The sequence below is a fragment of the Tupaia chinensis genome, unplaced genomic scaffold (assembly GCF_000334495.1).
Source record: "Tupaia chinensis unplaced genomic scaffold, TupChi_1.0 Scaffold000212_1, whole genome shotgun sequence".
Taxonomy (NCBI): domain Eukaryota; kingdom Metazoa; phylum Chordata; class Mammalia; order Scandentia; family Tupaiidae; genus Tupaia; species Tupaia belangeri.
In genome coordinates this window covers 3,877,943-3,895,105 of record NW_006159687.1, presented here as the reverse complement: position 1 = coordinate 3,895,105, position 17,163 = coordinate 3,877,943, and the positions used below count along the sequence as shown (strand labels likewise).

The 17,163-nt window shown below is 49.3% G+C and overlaps 1 protein-coding gene across 1 annotated transcript in view; it reads right to left on the bottom strand.

Annotated features, from left to right (window-relative positions):
- The window catches only part of YEATS2 (YEATS domain containing 2), a gene marked incomplete in the record, with an annotated part of 121,038 nt that overhangs the window by 35,619 nt on the left and 68,256 nt on the right, over positions 1-17,163 (bottom strand). Inside the window, 6 exon segments of the mRNA XM_027771423.1 lie at positions 1,458-1,616; positions 2,808-2,989; positions 4,319-4,480; positions 6,577-6,835; positions 14,841-15,023; positions 15,451-15,558. Coding sequence (XP_027627224.1) covers positions 1,458-1,616; positions 2,808-2,989; positions 4,319-4,480; positions 6,577-6,835; positions 14,841-15,023; positions 15,451-15,558 — 1,053 coding nt within the window.

The following is a 17,163-nucleotide window of genomic DNA, read 5'->3' as shown; positions in this document are numbered from 1 at the left end:
GCAAATCCTCTTGCCCTGAGCGGCGACATTCACCTTCTGCCCCTAGACGCAGGGCTCCAGGTTTCGGTCAGATGTCTTGAGCAATTTCAAACAGAGAAGAGGCTCCACATGACCAAAGGAAAATTCGCACCCGAACACCCATGTGGTCATTGGGAAAGACTCATAGAAAGTCGATAAACCTCTAAGACTGATCAAGAAGTAGAGAAGAGGGACCGGCAGTTGGAGTAATGGCTATGTCACTGGACTCCCATGTAGTTGAGTGCGGTTCGAGTCCCAGACCTGGTGGCTTAAACTCACACCAAGCGCGTGTGCATGCGTGCCCAAGATCCTGAGAGGAGAAAGGATTGTGACGTGGCCATCCTCCCTGGGGGATAATTTCTCGCTTTCTCTCTCTGTCTCTCTGGCGAGTGCACATGCCCTATAGCAAAATCCTCAAAAAAAAATAAAAAAAGAAAAGTAAAGATACACAGTCACCAAGAATGGAGAGGCCACACCAGGCGGCCCGCTGTGCACGCTCAGCACAGTGTGCACGCTCAGCACCGTGTACGGAGCCAGATCCCACGTGGCCAATACCATTGAGTCCCAGCGCCGGGGCCTGAACAACACGCCAGGTGCATGCCTGTGTGAGCCCAGAATCCCGACAGCAAGTTGGAGGGAAAAGGACCGTGTTGGGGCTACACCCAGTGGGGTTCTGCCCTCACCCTCTCCCTCTCATTTCTGAATCATTCACATTTTGGAGATGTAGCTGTAAACGATGACAGGATCCCTGAACCAGCTAAAATCCCCTCCTGCACCCTCTGGCTCCTACTGAAGGAAGCTACAGAAATGTGCGCCAAGCCCACGACACTACTGCCGGGCCCCCGGCTGCGCTCGCCACAGCTCTTCTCAGCTCCCACGGGGAGTTCCTTCAAAGAGACTTTACAACCAAGTGTCAAGAAAATTCTGTGTTTCATTGAAGAAATAGCAAGTGGTCTTTTCCTCTCATAAATAGTGTGACTCTATAAATGGTCGTGCTTCTCACTTCGTTTCTCTAGCTCACTCTTCATTTTCTTGACTGTACAGGGTCTATTTTTGCATATCTGGGTAAACTCTTGGCCTTATTTTGTCATTCAGCCTGTATTTTCCTAAACCTCAAGATTTTCCATTATTTTTCTACACTATTTTATTGTTCATTTTCTTTTTTTTCCCCAGAATTGTTTTATTTCACTTATCATCATCACTATTATTTGCTTAATTTGACTAGAGAGAGACAGAGAGAAGGAAGAGTAGGCAAGCCTCCAGGTCCGGGACTGAAACCGCGGTCGGCCATGTGGGAGTCCAGCGCCTTAACACCAGCTCACCTCCAGCCCCCTTTATCCTTCATTTTCTTATGTAGCCTTTATTTCTTAGTGGAAAGAGAGAAGCTGCAAATATGGCAAGCACGCCATGGTCACCGATTTGGGGGTGTGTTCACTCACCTGTGTAAACAAAGTGGTTTTCTGTCCGGAGATGACTTTCAACGTCTGCTGTCCTTGTGCCGAAGACGCGCCGACTCCCAGAGTTCCTTGCACCACTGACCCGGTCGTCAGCTGTTTTCCAGATGTCTGAGGTGATGGCTGGCCAACTAAAAATGTACCCTAAATTAGAAGGAAAGAGAGACTAACCAGCTGTTTGTCACACTCAAGTGAATTCTCCGACCTTCTCAATCACAAGGTCCCATGTCACAAGCTACAATCTTCTCCCCTTCAATTCTGCAACTCAGTCAAAGAAACGGAAAAGAAGAAACCTGCTCAAAGTTCCATCCAATGGCTCCCCCCGCCCCCAACTTCCCACAGTAGACACAAAGCAGGCTGCTGGAGGCCCAAGTGTGATCTAGTCCTCGGAGCTGGGTTTAATCACTCGGATCGAGAACTATTCGGTCTATGATAAGAACGTCCTGAACAGGGGCTGGCAAGAGGTGTGGCTAAGGGGCTGGACTCCCACGTGGCCAACTGTGGTCTGAGTCCTAAACCTGGCAGCTTGCTTTCTTACTCCCCTTCCCTAACTCCAGTAAAACTAAATAATAATAATAATAATGACAAATTAAATGAAATATTCTTAAAAAAACAGTCAGGAACCTAAATTCGACCACCTTCCTTACAGGAAAGCAGACCTCAGTGACAGGGAAACACGGCAGACTGCATTCCTAGTTGGGTCTAACCTAACTCCTCATACAGAACCTGGGGACTCTCTCTGCTTAGGCCCTCCCATGACCCACTTTCAAGCATACATTAGTGATGCTTCTTATCTCATGGACTTGGGAGGCGGTCAGCATCGTGGAAATCTTTCTTTGAGGCAGGAAGCTCTGGGTTTAGACGCAACTCTACCATTAGCTTAGCAGGGAGTTCTTAGTTAAGTTACTTAAACCTGTCTGAATCTCTGGGACCAGCAGTTAGCATAATGGCTATGTCACTGGACTCCCATGTAGCCAACTGTGGTTCAAGTCCCGGATCCGGTGGCTTAAACTCACACCAGGCACGTGTGCGTGTGCGCCCAAGATCCCAAGAGGAGAATGGAGAAGGGACTGCAGTGTGGCCATCTCCCCTGGGGGGTGATTTCTGACTTTCTGTCTCTCTGTCTCTTTCTGGCGAGCGCACACACCCTATAGCAAAAACTTCTCAAAAATGAAAAACAAAAAACCCTGTCTGAATCTCTATTTCCTATTCTCTCTAAACAAAACAAGCCCCCAAATACAGACTTCTAACATGCCTCAACTGTAATACTGGCCCAATAGCAGAGTTGTAAAGGAGAATCAACCATAATCAAAGGCAACTGTCAAACAGCCAGACCTGGGGCGTCTGCTTGAGGATGTAAGACGTGTAAGTCAGGTGCTGGGATATCCCCGCAGGGCCGGCGGCGCTCGGGGTTCCTCCTGCTCCTCCTCCGCCGCCGCCACCTCCTCCACCACCACCTCCTCCGCCACCGCCTCCTCCCGTGCCGCCGCTGCCGCCAGCTGAGCCGGACTGGAGGTCTGAAACACAGCAGATGGGAGCCGCGTCACAGCGGTGCCGGGCAAGCTTAGCCGACGGGCCTAAGAGCCCCCGGAGACAGGGCCACAGGGCACCTCCCTCGGCTTCCTTCTCTGTGCAACACCCATTCTGGGCCACGCGTGACCATGTAATGTGGCTGACTCGACTTCAGCTCTGCACATGGTCTCTGCGACTTCTGACTAACTGGGGACATCGAGAGAGATCCTTACAGCCAAAGGTTTTGATCCACATTTGAATCTGTTCAGACAGAAGCTTCCCGACTTTCTGCTATCTTATTCAATTTCAGAGAAATTGGAATTCGGTATAATTTTGTGTTATTTTCTGTCTCCCCTGTCCCAGGAAACCTGACTCCACATGTGTACAAACACTCCAGGGCGTCACCTTTCCTGCTTTTCACATCCCACTGTAAGGCCCATGTAAACTACCCGGACTAGGAATATCCACTACCCAGACATGAGAATTCAATTCCCTCCTCAACTAATTCCAGTAAGCGTTACCAGAACGGATTCCTTCCCAGTGGCTTACATGACCCTGAGGACACCACAAAAATCAAGAGTGTCTGGTTTCCTACGTGCATACTTTCTAACGTACGGCTAGGTATGAGCAACACCACCAGGGTGAAAGACCGAAGGCAACTCACGACAGCCATCAGACAAGATGGCGAGGGGCTGGCACCCTGCACTTTGACGAGGGTGGCTTCTAATGGCCGCTCTACTTCTCAGTCAGAGGGAAATCATTCTCCTACCCTTTCCTCTCCAATGCCATTCAGACTGTTTTTCTCTAAATGTCAAAGCAAAAGTTGATGGAACTCTAGATTAAACCGTCTAATTTCCGTGGGCTTTAAGACGTACACAGGTTGAGCCTGCAATTCTGTTTCCATCTCCAAACCAGCAAATGCGAGAAGACACGATTCCAGGCCCATCCCCTTCCCCTTCACAGTAAGACTTCTAACCCCTGGAAGCAGATGGGCCCATCCCAGGCATGGCAGGACGGTTCTGGGACCCGATCAGATGGAGAACTCTGCTCGGAGTGCACGCATACACCTTCGATGGCCGCACTTGCATGGTGTTGGCCCAACGAGGGTCCCAAACTCCAAACAGGGAAACCAAAGCAACACGGCCACTTCCCGACTAGGGGCGTGTAAATCTGCTCCTGGTTAAACTACGTGTATTCCTTAAATCCATTTGGAAATGCTACCACTGTACACCAGCTATGGAGTGCAGAGTTACAGAAACGCTTCCTTATGGACTGCCCCCAGGTGGACAAGGACACCCACAGACCGAGCACCAAGGCTCAGTGACTTCACTAACTGGCGTTGTTGGTGGCTCTCAGGATGGCTCCCTGGGGGATCAGCAGCAGTTTTCCTTTTCCTGAAGGGTTCTTGCTGTTCGTCGTAAGGTAGAGTTTCGTGCCAGGAGGCAGGCTGGCCAAGTTGGCCAGATTTGTGGCTGGCAGCTGCAACGTCGCCATTACTGAAATGGTAAAAGGAACGAAGACAGGAGGAAAACAGTAATATGAACTGGAAGCAAGGGCAGCCATCTCTAAAACTGAAATACAAAGTAATGCGGTACTGATGTAAAAGCCCAAAAACAGTAACCTTATAGTTTGTTTCTTGGACGGCTAGTGCTCTAAAGGCTTTTTTTGGTTTTTACTTTTGTTTTCATAAAGGCTAATATTCTTAAGTATCTTACGAACTGAAAAATGGCTTAGAGGCCAGAAGAGCCTACCACAAACCAATTTCTCTCTGCAGGTAAACAGGGCGATCGTGCGCCCGGTTCTGCCTGCTACAGCTCTAGCTTACACTGATCTGGCAGTCATCAACAGTGGCTGTCTCTAAGCGCTGTGGTTTAGACAATGCAATAGTCACCGTCGGACCCACAGACCAGTTCATTTCTCTTCCATCATTTAAAATCCCGACAAGGCAATTTCTAGAAAGAGGTAAATCGACTGAAACGAGACCTGGACTCTCGTGCCAAGAACCCTACAGTTAACAACTGGCACATAATAGCACAGAACGAGTTCATTGTAAAACTCGCGAAGTCGAAGAGCTCTCATTTTCTCCTAGAACTCACTCATCTGTGCGTGCATGGCTAAAACCTCTAAACCTGAGTCTTGAGAGAGACTTAGGCAGGACCAGCAGAGGGCGTAATGGTTACGTCGCTGGACTCCCACGTAGTCCTGGACCCGGTGGTTTACAACTCATGTCAGGTGCGTGTGCGTGCGTGCCCCAGATCCCCAGAGGAGAATGGAGGAGAAGGGATTGCGGTGTGGCCATCGCCCCTGGGGGTGATTTCTCGCTTTCTGTCTGTCTCCATGGTGAGCGCACATGCCCTACAGCAAAAATCTCTCTCTTTCAAAAAAAAAAAAAGGGGGGATTTAAGAGGGCCAGCAGGTGGTGTGGAGGTTAAGGCTCTCTTTGAGATTCGAGTCCTGGACCTAGTGGTTTACAGTGCTGGATGACCACAGTTCAAGTCCCGGACTCAGCAGCTTGGAAATCACAACAGATGCATGCATGCCCCAAATCCCAGGAGACTAGGGGAGAGGGAACCGTGGCATGGGCACCCCAAGCGGTGGTGGTTTCCACTCTCCCTCTCAAAAACCTTAAAATAAACAAATGAAGAAACAAAAAACACACCGAGTGAATGTGAGTGCAAGCCCAAAACCCCAAGAAGAAAGTGGAAAAGGGCTTGCAGTGTGGCCATCTGCCCCCTGGCGGTGTGTGTGTGTGTGTGTGTGTGTGTGTGTGTGTGTGAGAGAGATTTCTCACTTCCTCTCTCTCCCTGGGGAATGTACACATTCTACAGAAAAAAATAATAATAACTCAAAGGGACCTGAGTGTCAAACTCTCTGCAGGGAGTACGTTAATAAAGTCTTCTGCTCGGCAGAGACTGCGTTAGCAAGGCGCCTCAAATGCGGCTGGAAAATGACCATACCAAGGTTTTAAGTCTGAGGTACAACCCCAAGTGGGGACAAGGGCAGTAAGAATTGTTCTTCAGACTTCAAAGTAGTACCAAGAGACAGGCTCTATTTTTATTATTCTTGGTATGCATCTATGTGTATGAATATATATGAATTTTTTTTAAGAGGTTTTTGCCTTAGGGCGCAAGAACTCACCAGAGAGACAAAGACTAGGAGGGCAAGTGTGAAATCACCTCCTAGGCGGGATGGTCATGCCATCAGCCCGCCTCCTCCATACTCCTCCCGGGATCATGGGCACGCATGCACACGCACCTGGTGTGATCTTTCAAGTCACTGGATCCGGGACCCAAACCACAGGTCAGTCACATGGGAGTCCAGAGACATAATTGCTATGCCATGTGCCGGCCTCCTCTCTTGAATATGTATTGTGGAGGTATAGCCTTTAATATCTTGGGGTAGCTTTCATGTTCCTACTTCTCATACAAAGACACATATCCTAAACTACTTCAGCACTCTACACAAAATGCTCCGTGAGAAAAAGGGACACCCATTCCCACGCACTCACAGCATCACCCTGCTCGGCCTCCCCAGAGTCCAGACACTAGCAGAGGACGTGCTGGACAGGGCGGGGCCGACAGCCCCGAGTTACCTGAGCCCTGGGGGCCGCTCTTCTGCGGGCCAGCGGCAGCGACCTGTGCCTTGGTCAAGGCCTGCACCGGCTGAGCAACAATGGTCCCTCCGCCTCCGCTCACAATCGCCTTGGCGACTCCTTGGGTCACGACTTGCTTAGGACCGACTGCTTTGGCGACAGAAGAGCTGGCCTTGGCCACCAGGATTTGGCCCCCGCTGATCGCCACAGCCTGTTTCACCGTTGACGGTAACGCAGACCCCACGGGCACCCCAACGACCTGTGCGAAACAGAGGAGGGTCAGCCGAGCTGCTTCAGGTACCTTCAGAGGTCGTGGGGCAGAGCGGTGGCCCAGGCCGGCACAGCCGGCGGGCTCCAGGCCCGGTCCTTGGAGTCTGCCTTGGCCACCTCCCGATGCTACCCACACAGATGGGGACAGCAGACCTCACGTCCTGGGTGCTACATAGCACAAGCTTCCAGATCCTGGTCGTAACTGTGGCTGCGTTCTCATGACTTGCTTTGATAATAACACGTTTCTTATAGAAAACTGGAAGTACGGAAGTATTAAAAAAATTCTACTCATTGGGAACCAGCAGTTAGCGTAATGGCTATGTCGCTGGACTCCCACGTAGTCGACCGTGGTTCGCGTCCCGGACCCGGTGGCTTAAAACTCACGCCGGGCGCGTGTGCGTGCGTGCCCAAGATCCCGAGAGGAGAATGGAGGAGAAGGGATTGCAGCGTGACCATCTCCCCTGGGGGGTGATTTCTCGCTTTCTGTCTCTATGTCTCTCTCTCTCTGTCTGGCGAGCGCATGCGCCCTATAGCGAAAAAACCTCTCTCTAAAAAAAAAATTCTACTCATCTAGAAATAATCTCTTCACATTTTTTAAAGTTTTTTTTTTCTTTTTGCATACGGCACATGTGCTCTCTTGAAAGAGACAGAAAAAGACAAAGACAGGGAAAGTGGGAAATCACCCCCAGGAGGGACAGCCACACCGCAATCCCTCCTCCTGCATTCTCCCCTCAGGATTTTGGGCACACATGAACATGCACATGCACCTGGTGTGAGTTTCAAGCCACTGGTCCAGGACTTGAACTGTGGTCGGTCATATGCGTGTCCAGTGCCTTAACCACCACACCAGGTGGTGACCTGCGGCCCCAACCTCTTCACTTTTCACTTTTTTTTTTGAGAGATTTTTTTCGCTATAGGGCGTGTGCGCTCACCAGACAGAGAGAGACATAGAGACAGAAAGCGAGAAATCACCTCCCAGGGGGGATGGTCACATTGCAATCCGTTCTCCTCCATTCTCCTCTCGGGATCTTGGGCACGCACACACACGCGCCCGGCATGAGTTTTAAGCCACCGGGTCCGGGACATGAACTGCGTTCGACTACACGGGAGTCCAGTGACATAGACATTATGCTAACTGCTGGTTCCCCCAACCTCTTAATATTTTTAACGTATTTACACCAGAATGTCTAATGTACATTTCAAACACACTGTATTTGATAGTTTTTTTTTAAACATGTTTTATAAAAATTTCCTAATAATATTTTTCACAAGACACTTTTAGGTGACCGATCATCTCAGAATAGGTATACCACAATCTGTGTAAACATCTCTGTACTGCTGGGTCCTTGGGTAATTTTAAACTTCACATTACGCAACACTGAGCAATAAACATTCCCACACACGAGCTATCAGGCTGCTGGGAAGGTTGTGATGCACTTGCCTGGTTTTGAACCCAGAAACGTTCATGCCTTTCCTGACCACCCAATGTAAACGCCACTCCAGACTTCAAGTCTCTCTTCAATAACTCCTCTGTGACCCCTATCTGAAACGGTCACCTTTTCTTTCCATCTCCAGACGTCCCCACAACAAACATCCTTCATTACACAACCTGTGGCTCCTCTTCAAATGATTTCTAATGAAGTTGCCTTTTGCTGTGTATCTCACCCTAATCTTCTCTCCTCTGCTAACCAAAGGTAGAACTTTAATTAAAAAGAACAAAGTTAAGGGCAGCAGGTGGCATGGTGGTTGGGATGCTGGACTCCAACATGGCCGACTGCAGTTTGAGTCCTGGACCTGGTGGCTTGCTTTCTTGCTTTACTTTCCCAACCCCATGACTTAAAATAGTAATAATAAATAAATTAAGCAAATAATTCTTTTAAAAAATTTTTTATTATTTATTTTTTAATTTGACCAGAGAGAGACAGAGAGAAAGAAAGAAAAGTTGAGAAAGCAAGCTGCCAGGTCCAGGACTTGAACCATAGCTGGTCACATGGGAGGCCAGAGTCTTAACCACCATGCTACCAGTTGACCCTGTAAACAAATAACAAATCTTTTTTATTTTCAGATTTATTTATTTTTAATTTTATTTATTATCATTATTTTTCAATTTTGACCAGAGAGAGATAGACAGAAAAGGAGAGCGAGAAAGCAAGCCACCAGGTTCAGGTCAGCCACATGGGAGTTCAGTACTTCCACCATAACACCACCTGCGGGCCCCCAAATAATTCTTTAAAAAAAAAGCAAAAGGGGAACCAGCAGTTAGCGTAATGGCTATGTTGCTGGACTCCCACGTAGTCGACTGCGGTTCGCGTCCCGGACCCAGTGGGCAAAAACCCACACCAGGCGCGTGTGCGTGCGTGCCCAAGATCCCGAGAGGAGAATGGAGGAGAAGGGATTGAGGCGTGACCATCCCCCCTGGGGGGTGATTTCTCGCTTTCTGTCTCTCTGTCTCTGTCTGTCTGGCGAGCGCATGCGCCCTATAGCGAAAACCTCTCCAAAAAAAAAAAAAAAGAAAGAAAAGGATGGGCCCGGCAGGGGGCGTGGTGGTTAAGGTGCTGGACACTTCCACATGGCTGACCATGGTTCGAGTCCTGGACCTGGTGGCTTGCTTTCTCACTTTCCTCTCGGTCTCTCTCTGGTCAATTAAAATAAATGAATGAATGAATAAATAAAATTAAATAAAATAATTCTTAAAAATAAAAAAAAGAAAAGGAAAAATAAAACACCAAATGGGTGTGTGCATGCATTGCAAAATTCTGAGAGAACAGGAGAAGGGTTGGTGGTGTGGCCATGCCCTCTTGGGAGAGTGGGTGATTTCTCACTCTCTCTGTCTCTGTCTCTCTGGTGAGCACACAATCCTTTAGCAAAAAATCTCTCTCACAAAAAAAAAAGAGTTGAAGCAATAATATTTAGTTGGATTAAAAAAATAAAAAGACCCAAGCAAGGGGCTAGCAGGTGGTACGGTGGTTAAAGGAGCTGGATCCCACATGGCTTATTCTACGGTTCGACTCCTGGACCCTGGCGGCTTGGAAAACACGCTGGATGCACGTGTGTGTGCACCAAAAACCGCAAGAGGAAAATGGAGAGGGGACTGTGGTGTGGCCTTCCACCCTGGGAGAGGTTTCTCACTTTCTCTCTCCCTGTCGCTCTCCAGTGAGAAAGCACCTATGGCAACCCTTCTCCCCCAAATAAAAACCACCAGAAAACCCCCCACGGCCCACCCCGCAGTACTGTGGTTAAGCGCTGTGTACTGGGAGCCAGATCCCACATGCCTAACTGCAGTTCAACTCCCGGCCCTTGTGTCTGAGAACATGTATCTAGCACACGTGTGTGCAGGTCCAAGATCCTGAGGGTGGAGAGCTGGAGGAGAAAGGGCTGTAGCTCAGCCATGCCCCGTCAGGGGTGCTTTGTCTTTCTCCCTCTGGTGAGTGCACACACCCTCTTAGGATTTCAAAAAGAAGAGGTCGAGTACCCAAATGATGACAGTCAGAAACACCTGGCTCTAGGAGGCCAGACGGCGGCGCACAGGTAAAACACAATGCTGCATGAGGCACGCCCACAGGGGAAGGCTGCCAGCTTACCAGCGTCCTCCCCGACTGTGCTGCAAACCCTTGAACCCATGACCCAGGCTGGCCAAGGCTGAGGGTGGATGGAGGCTCTGAGACCCTGTCAGGGCTGCTATATCTTTCTCTTTCTCAAATGATAGACAAATAAACTTAAAAAAAATCTGGTTCTGATATTTTCAAGTAAGAAAACACCTAGGAGGTCTTTTACAACAAAGTAAGCAGTAGGACGTTGTATTAGAAGAAACAATTTAATGAATGGCAAATTGCAGTATTTTCCTATTCCCCAGCTTTTTATTTAATGAAAAGAATTTCTGGGTCACATGGCAACTATGTTTTATATCATGGCCTCATGTCCTGGTGGTTAGGGCAGCTGGATTCCACATGGCCAACCACAGGGTTCAAACCCTGGCTCTGACAGCTTGAGAACTACTCAGGCACGTCCGTGGTGCCCGGCCCCGACAAGCTGGAAAGAGGCAGGAGACGGAACTGCAGTATAACCACACCCTGCTGGGAGGTGCTTTCGCCCTCTGTCTCTCCAGCAAGCGCACGCACTGTCAGGCAAATAAATAAAAATATTTTTTCATCAGAAACCAGATGGAAAGAATTTTACAAGGTTATGAAAGAAATACCAAAATCCACCCTAAAAAGGTAAAAACTATAAAAGATTATTTTTACCCATCGATTGGACAGAAAATGGTTAAAAAGCCCGATGACATCTGTTTCTTTCTTGTAGCACTAGAAGATCCGTAGTGTGCAGAGAAAGAGAAGGCAGAAGATGAAGGGGAGGAGTGCTCCCGACGGCACCTGCTCACCCTGCCAGGAGGTGGAGCACCTGCAGGCGCCTGGTGTATTCTTCGAAGCACAGGGGCCAGGGCCTGAGCTCTGGGACCCGGCGCTCCTGTGCAGCACTTAACCTGTGTGTGACAAGGCTGGCCCAAAGACCTTGCTCTTAAAACCTAGATTTAGTTGGTCAAATAGAATTAATCTTGAGTGAAATTACACAGCACCTGAGTTCTGCTTAGAAGTCCCGTAAGAGGGGACAGTAGGTAGTGTAGTGGTTAAGGCACTGGACTCCCACACGGCTGATCATGGTTTGAGTCCTGGACCTGGTGGCTTGTTTTCTCTCCCTCTCTGTCCATCTCTGGTGAAATAATGATAATAACAGTAATAAAATAATTATTTTTTAAAAATCCCATAAGAAAAGTAAGAGTATTAAAATACTGATTAATTGCTGACAATGAGTAACAGGCACATGGACTTACTGCACTATGACTTTACTTTTTTTTTTTTTTTTAAGTTTTTGTTAGAGGGCATGTGTGGTCATCAGAAACACACACACACACACACACACACACACACACATACACACAGAGAAAGAGAGAGAGAGAGAGAACATGAGAAATCACTCCCCAGGGGGATGGCCACACCACAATCCCTTCTCCTCCATTCTCCTCTCAGGATCTTGGGCACGCACACACACGCACCTCGCATGATTTTCACGTTTCAGGGTCCTGGACTCAAGCAGCACGGTTGGCCACGTGGGATCCAGCTGCCTTAACTACAAAGCCACTGGCTAGCCCCTATTTGTATTTATATTTAAAGAAGGTGGGAAGGAAAGAAGCAGCAAAAGAATGAAAGAACCAGTAAGAAAAGCCAAGTAAACCTAGGATAGAAACAAGAAATCCTGCAGCTTTTCTGGCCTGGCTGAGCACGCCTTACTCTCTACTGAACACAGCTCAGTACCCTGACTAATGCACCTGTTCTGCGGGGCCATGGAGCCCCTCCCACAGAGCTGAGCACCCCGACTGAGCGCCTGTTCTGCAGGGCCGTGGAGCCCCTCCCACAGAGCTGGGACAGGAGATGCAGGAACCTTATCAGTCACGGACCTGTCCACATTCATTAGTTTCTCTGCAGAGAAACGCTCTGGGGCGAGGCAGGAACTGCTGGCTGAACCCCAAGACTACTCTCTTCTGTCATGTACAGAGCCCCAGTTTTAGAGGGACACGGTCATAGAGGACAGTGGTCTCTCCAAGCCCCCCGTGGTCAGGCGTGGCCACTGCCTGCCGCTCAGAGGTAGGAGCACACGCCGCATGCACAAGCTCTGGGCCGCACTGCCCTTGGCTGTGCCCTCGCTCCCTTCCTGCTGGCAAAACATGCAGACACAGAGGCACGAGATGAAGCACTTACCACAGCCCGCAAGCTGAAAATCAAATTCTGAGACCAGTGGAGCAAAAAGGCAGGAGTCTAGAATCTTTTCATTTTTTTATGAGACATTTTGCTATAAGGCATATGCGCTTGCCAGAGAGACAGAGACAGAAAGCAAGAAATCACCCCCCAAGGGGGTGGCCAAGCTGCAATCCCGTCTCCTCCATTCTCCTCTTGGGATTTTGGGTACATGCACACATACATCCGGTATGAGTTTAAAGCCTCCGAGTCGACTATGTGGGAGTCCAGGACGTCACCATTACGTCATCTGCTGGTCTCGGAGTCTAGAACCGTAATGATGTGGAACTGAAGCAGAGCGGCCTACTGGTGGGTGTGAGGGAGACAACCTTAGCCAAGTCTCTGGTGTTGGGATTTTTGCTGTAGTAGCTGACCGCTCCTAAGTATACGGGAGTTGTCACGTCTCCTAAATATACCAAACTTCATCATCTACACTCCGGACACTACACATCGTGTATTTTCATATTCCTAAACTAACAACCAAAGATCTCAAAGGAAGCGATAGACATACTAGCCCAATTTCCATTTCTTCCCCAAATTCCATGCATCTGACTTGCTTTCCCTGCGTTGACGGCTTTGGAGCTTCCAGGACGTGACCCAAGTACGCGCTCCAAGACCCTGGCAAGACGTGGCACCCCAGTCGGCTGGAGGGCAGGTTAGAGCGGGGCTTACTCACGGCACACCGCCTGCAGTGAGTGCTCTTCCACCCTCGGCTCCGGAGATGAGGAGGATGAGCACTCTGGGCACCCACACAAAGCTGACCTCGGACACCGTAAGAGCAGTAAGGGTCCTTAAGCAGAATACGAGCTCCAAATTAGTTTTCTTTTTTTACATTAAAAAATGTTTTTAAAGAACGTTACCAGAGTATAAGCTCGCCGGGGGGGAGGGAGAAAGCACTCCGCCCAGGCTGCAATCCCTTCTCCACTTCCCCATCCTGCTGGGATTTCTGGGCACATCCCTAAGTGCGCGTGCTCACATGTCCTGGTGTGTTTTAAGCCATCAAGTCTGGGATTTGAGTGGCTTGGCCGGCTATGTGAGATCTGGCTCCCTTAACCACTAGGCCACAGAACTGGCCCACAGTTTTGTTGTTGTTGTTGTTGCTTTAAGTAATTATTTTATTTAACTTTATTTATTTATTTTAATTTGACCAGAGAAGGGCAGAGTGAGGGAGTAAGAGAGAGAGAGAGAGAGAGAGAGAGAGCAAGCAAGCCACCTGGTCTGGGACTTGAACTGTGGTCGGCCATGTGGGATCCAGTGCCCTTAACCACCATGCCACCTGCTGGCACCAGTCTACATTATTTTTAACACATTTTTGACCAAGAACCAGAACTCAACCTACCAACGCTTCTCAGCTCTTCCCATTTCCCAGCACCTCTCTGCATTGCTCACTCCCTGCTAGCTTTGTGAGGCAGGCACCCTGCGTTCTGCACTCGGACCCAGTGTCTCTATTTCTGTGCTCCATGTACCCAGCACACACAAGACCCGAGTTATTTAGCAACACGAAGGGAAGACTGTTATGGGATTTTCCCTCCAGACACTAAAAGCAGGTATTTATTTGAGAGTTTTTTTGCTATAGGGAACGTGCACTCCTGAGAGAGACAGAGAGAGAGAGAGAGAGAGATAGGAAGCGAGAAATCACCCCCAGGGGGGATGGCCACGCCGCAATCCCTTCTCTTCCATTCTCCTCTCGGGATCTTGGGCATGCACGCACATGCACCCAGCATGAGTTTAAGCCACCGGGTCCGGGACTCGAACTGCAGTCACTACATGAGAGTCCGGCAATGCAGCCATTACGCCACTTGCAGGTCCCAAAAAACAAGCACTTGCAAGTGAGTGTTCAATAACTACTGCTGCTACAGCACACGTGCACGTGTACACGTGACTCCACAATAGCTACTAATTCCGGACACCTGCTCGGCGCTCGACCCTTTACATAGGATAGGGGTCTTCAAAGCTTCATGGACGATGAGAAAACTGCGTGGATTAAATTTTTTTCCTTAATATTTCAATTTCAGTTTTTCACAGACTCTGCATTTCTCTGTGTGAAATGATCTCTAATTCCCCGACGACTCTGAGAGGAGGAGGTAATTCTCTTCTGATAAGAGACCGGCAGTCCCATTACCCCGAATTTGCTCAGCACGAGCCGATTACTTGTAAAGGCAAGCACTGTGCAGTCCACACTGCCACCCCAGCTCCCGCACCAACCTTAGAGGGCTGAATCTTTGGAGACGGGGCCGCCCCCTCTCCAGCCGTGATCACTTGCTTCTGAGGGGACACAGCTATCATGTGACCCCCTTTCACTGTCACATACTGGGGGAGCGGTGACTGGCTAGCAGCTCCTGTCGTGGGCACGTGAGCAGCTTCGCCAGGCTCTTGTTTGATGATCACCTACAACAGACACGGTAAAGACACTGAGCAAACATCCCACGAGAAAAGGCGACTAATACCCAGACCTATTCTGTTTATAGGGGTTAGTGAGTTACCGAAGCTTGGCCTGTGAAGACTGACTCGCCAGAGGGTAAAGGTATACCTAAGCATAGTCTATACGCTGTTCAAGGGACCAGAGCAGGACCTGGACTGGACCCCGTGTTTCAGAGCTTGGCGGCAGCGTGGCAGCAGAGGGAGCGCATACAGGGTGTGCTCTGTGAATTCCCGCCTTGCTGGACGCCAGCCCCGTGGGCTCAGAACGAGGATCCACTCCTCCAGGCCCGACACACCAGGAGGCAGCGTGTTGCAGGCCCAGCCAGTCCAAGCCGCCACAAGAGAGTGTCGCTGCCAGAGGGAGCTTACGGGCAGCACGTGCCCCAATACTCACTTTTGTGAAAGCGCCGAGTCCTCCGGTGATAGGTTTGGGGCTTTGAACTTTAGGGTGACTCCCAATTGGGCACAGCGGTGGCATAGACGCAAACAGCGAATCCTCCTGCTGCACGTATAAAAACACGCATTAGGGAATCAGGATGGGATAAGCCATTCCGGGTATTCCATCATCTATCCTTAATACAGACCTGTGACGTTCGTACCAAACCACGCTGCAGCGAGAATGACAAGTGATCTAATATCTGAAACCTTTTTCACATAAACAGGATTCCACACCTGACCCGTGTGACACATCCTAGTCAAGACACGCGGTACCAGACACTACAAGATCCTGTTCGGGCCGTGTGTATCGGTGCGTGTGCGTTTCGGTAATTCATTATTCTATCACATATTCTATGCGTACATATCGTTTCAAATCTGGTCTGAAGCGCTCCTGGCCCCTAGCGTTCTGGTAAGGGCTACCACCTGTACCTCTGATAGTCATGGACGTCACTGGGTTACTTGTCTAGTCCCCTGCTGGACGACAAACTACAAAAGGGTGGATACTTTTTAATACCCTGAGAGCCTAAACGCTAAGTACCTAGGCAGTAGCAATGTTTCAGTATGTGCCCCCTCTGAGAAGTGCTCACAACGGCAGAATCTGAAAGACCGGCAGGCTAGCAGAGGGAGGGCAAGCGGAGACACCAGAGAGTAGAGGGTGGAGTTGGATCACAGACAGGGGGAGGTGGCGCCCGGAAGAAACAAATTTATCAGACACAAAAGTAAAGTTATCTGATAATGATAATGCACAAGGTAATATCTTTATGTGTGTATTTAAACGTGTCATTTACTTTCTGTCCATATAAAATCACTATATTACACACACACACAACTTTAAGGACGACCAGAACTGGATTCAACTGATTTTACACATCCGTGCTGAGCAAGAACCAACCGTCTCCACTTTCTCTTCAGAACTCTTTACCATAGACTAAAAAATGATAGAACAAAGGTACAACAGTCATTCTGAAAGCCTTTTTGATTTTAGCAGTTTTTGCTATAGGGTACATGTGTTCGCCAGAAAGAGAGAGACAGAAAGTGAGAAATCACCCCCCAGAGGGGATGGTCACACTGCAATCCCTTCTCCTCCATTCTCTTCTTGGGATCCTGGGCACGCACGCACATGCACCCGGCGTTGAGTTTAATCCACTGGGTCCGGGATTCAAACTGTGGTTGACTGCATAGGAGTCCAGCGACATAGCCATTATGCCAAATGCTGGTCCCCTGAAAGCATTTTTAAAAAACCAATTTCATTAACGCTTACTTAAAAACAGTTTTCTAGTTAGCAGTTAACAGCTAACTGACACGGCAAGAGACCGTGGGGTTGATTCCACGCCCACAGAGAACCAATGCCCAGCAGTCCTGGACGAGGGGACACAGGCTGGGTACCCCTCCCCCAAGTGTGCGAGACCAGGAGTGTTTCGGATCTGAATCTGTGAGCCATCCTGGGGATGGCACCAAGTCTAACAGAGTCTGTCCCGTTACACCTTCCACACAGCCTGACGGGGTTTATGCAGGGTTTTGTGCTGCGTTGTTTTGGGACCACCGCACGAGGCCGGGGGAGTTTTCCACTCTGGTATCAGGCCAGGCCTCTAGAGGTTTCAGGTGTTGGTGATTTCGGGTGTCGGACCCGTCATGCTCAGCCTGCATCCTGTGAAGTCACCCAGGCCGT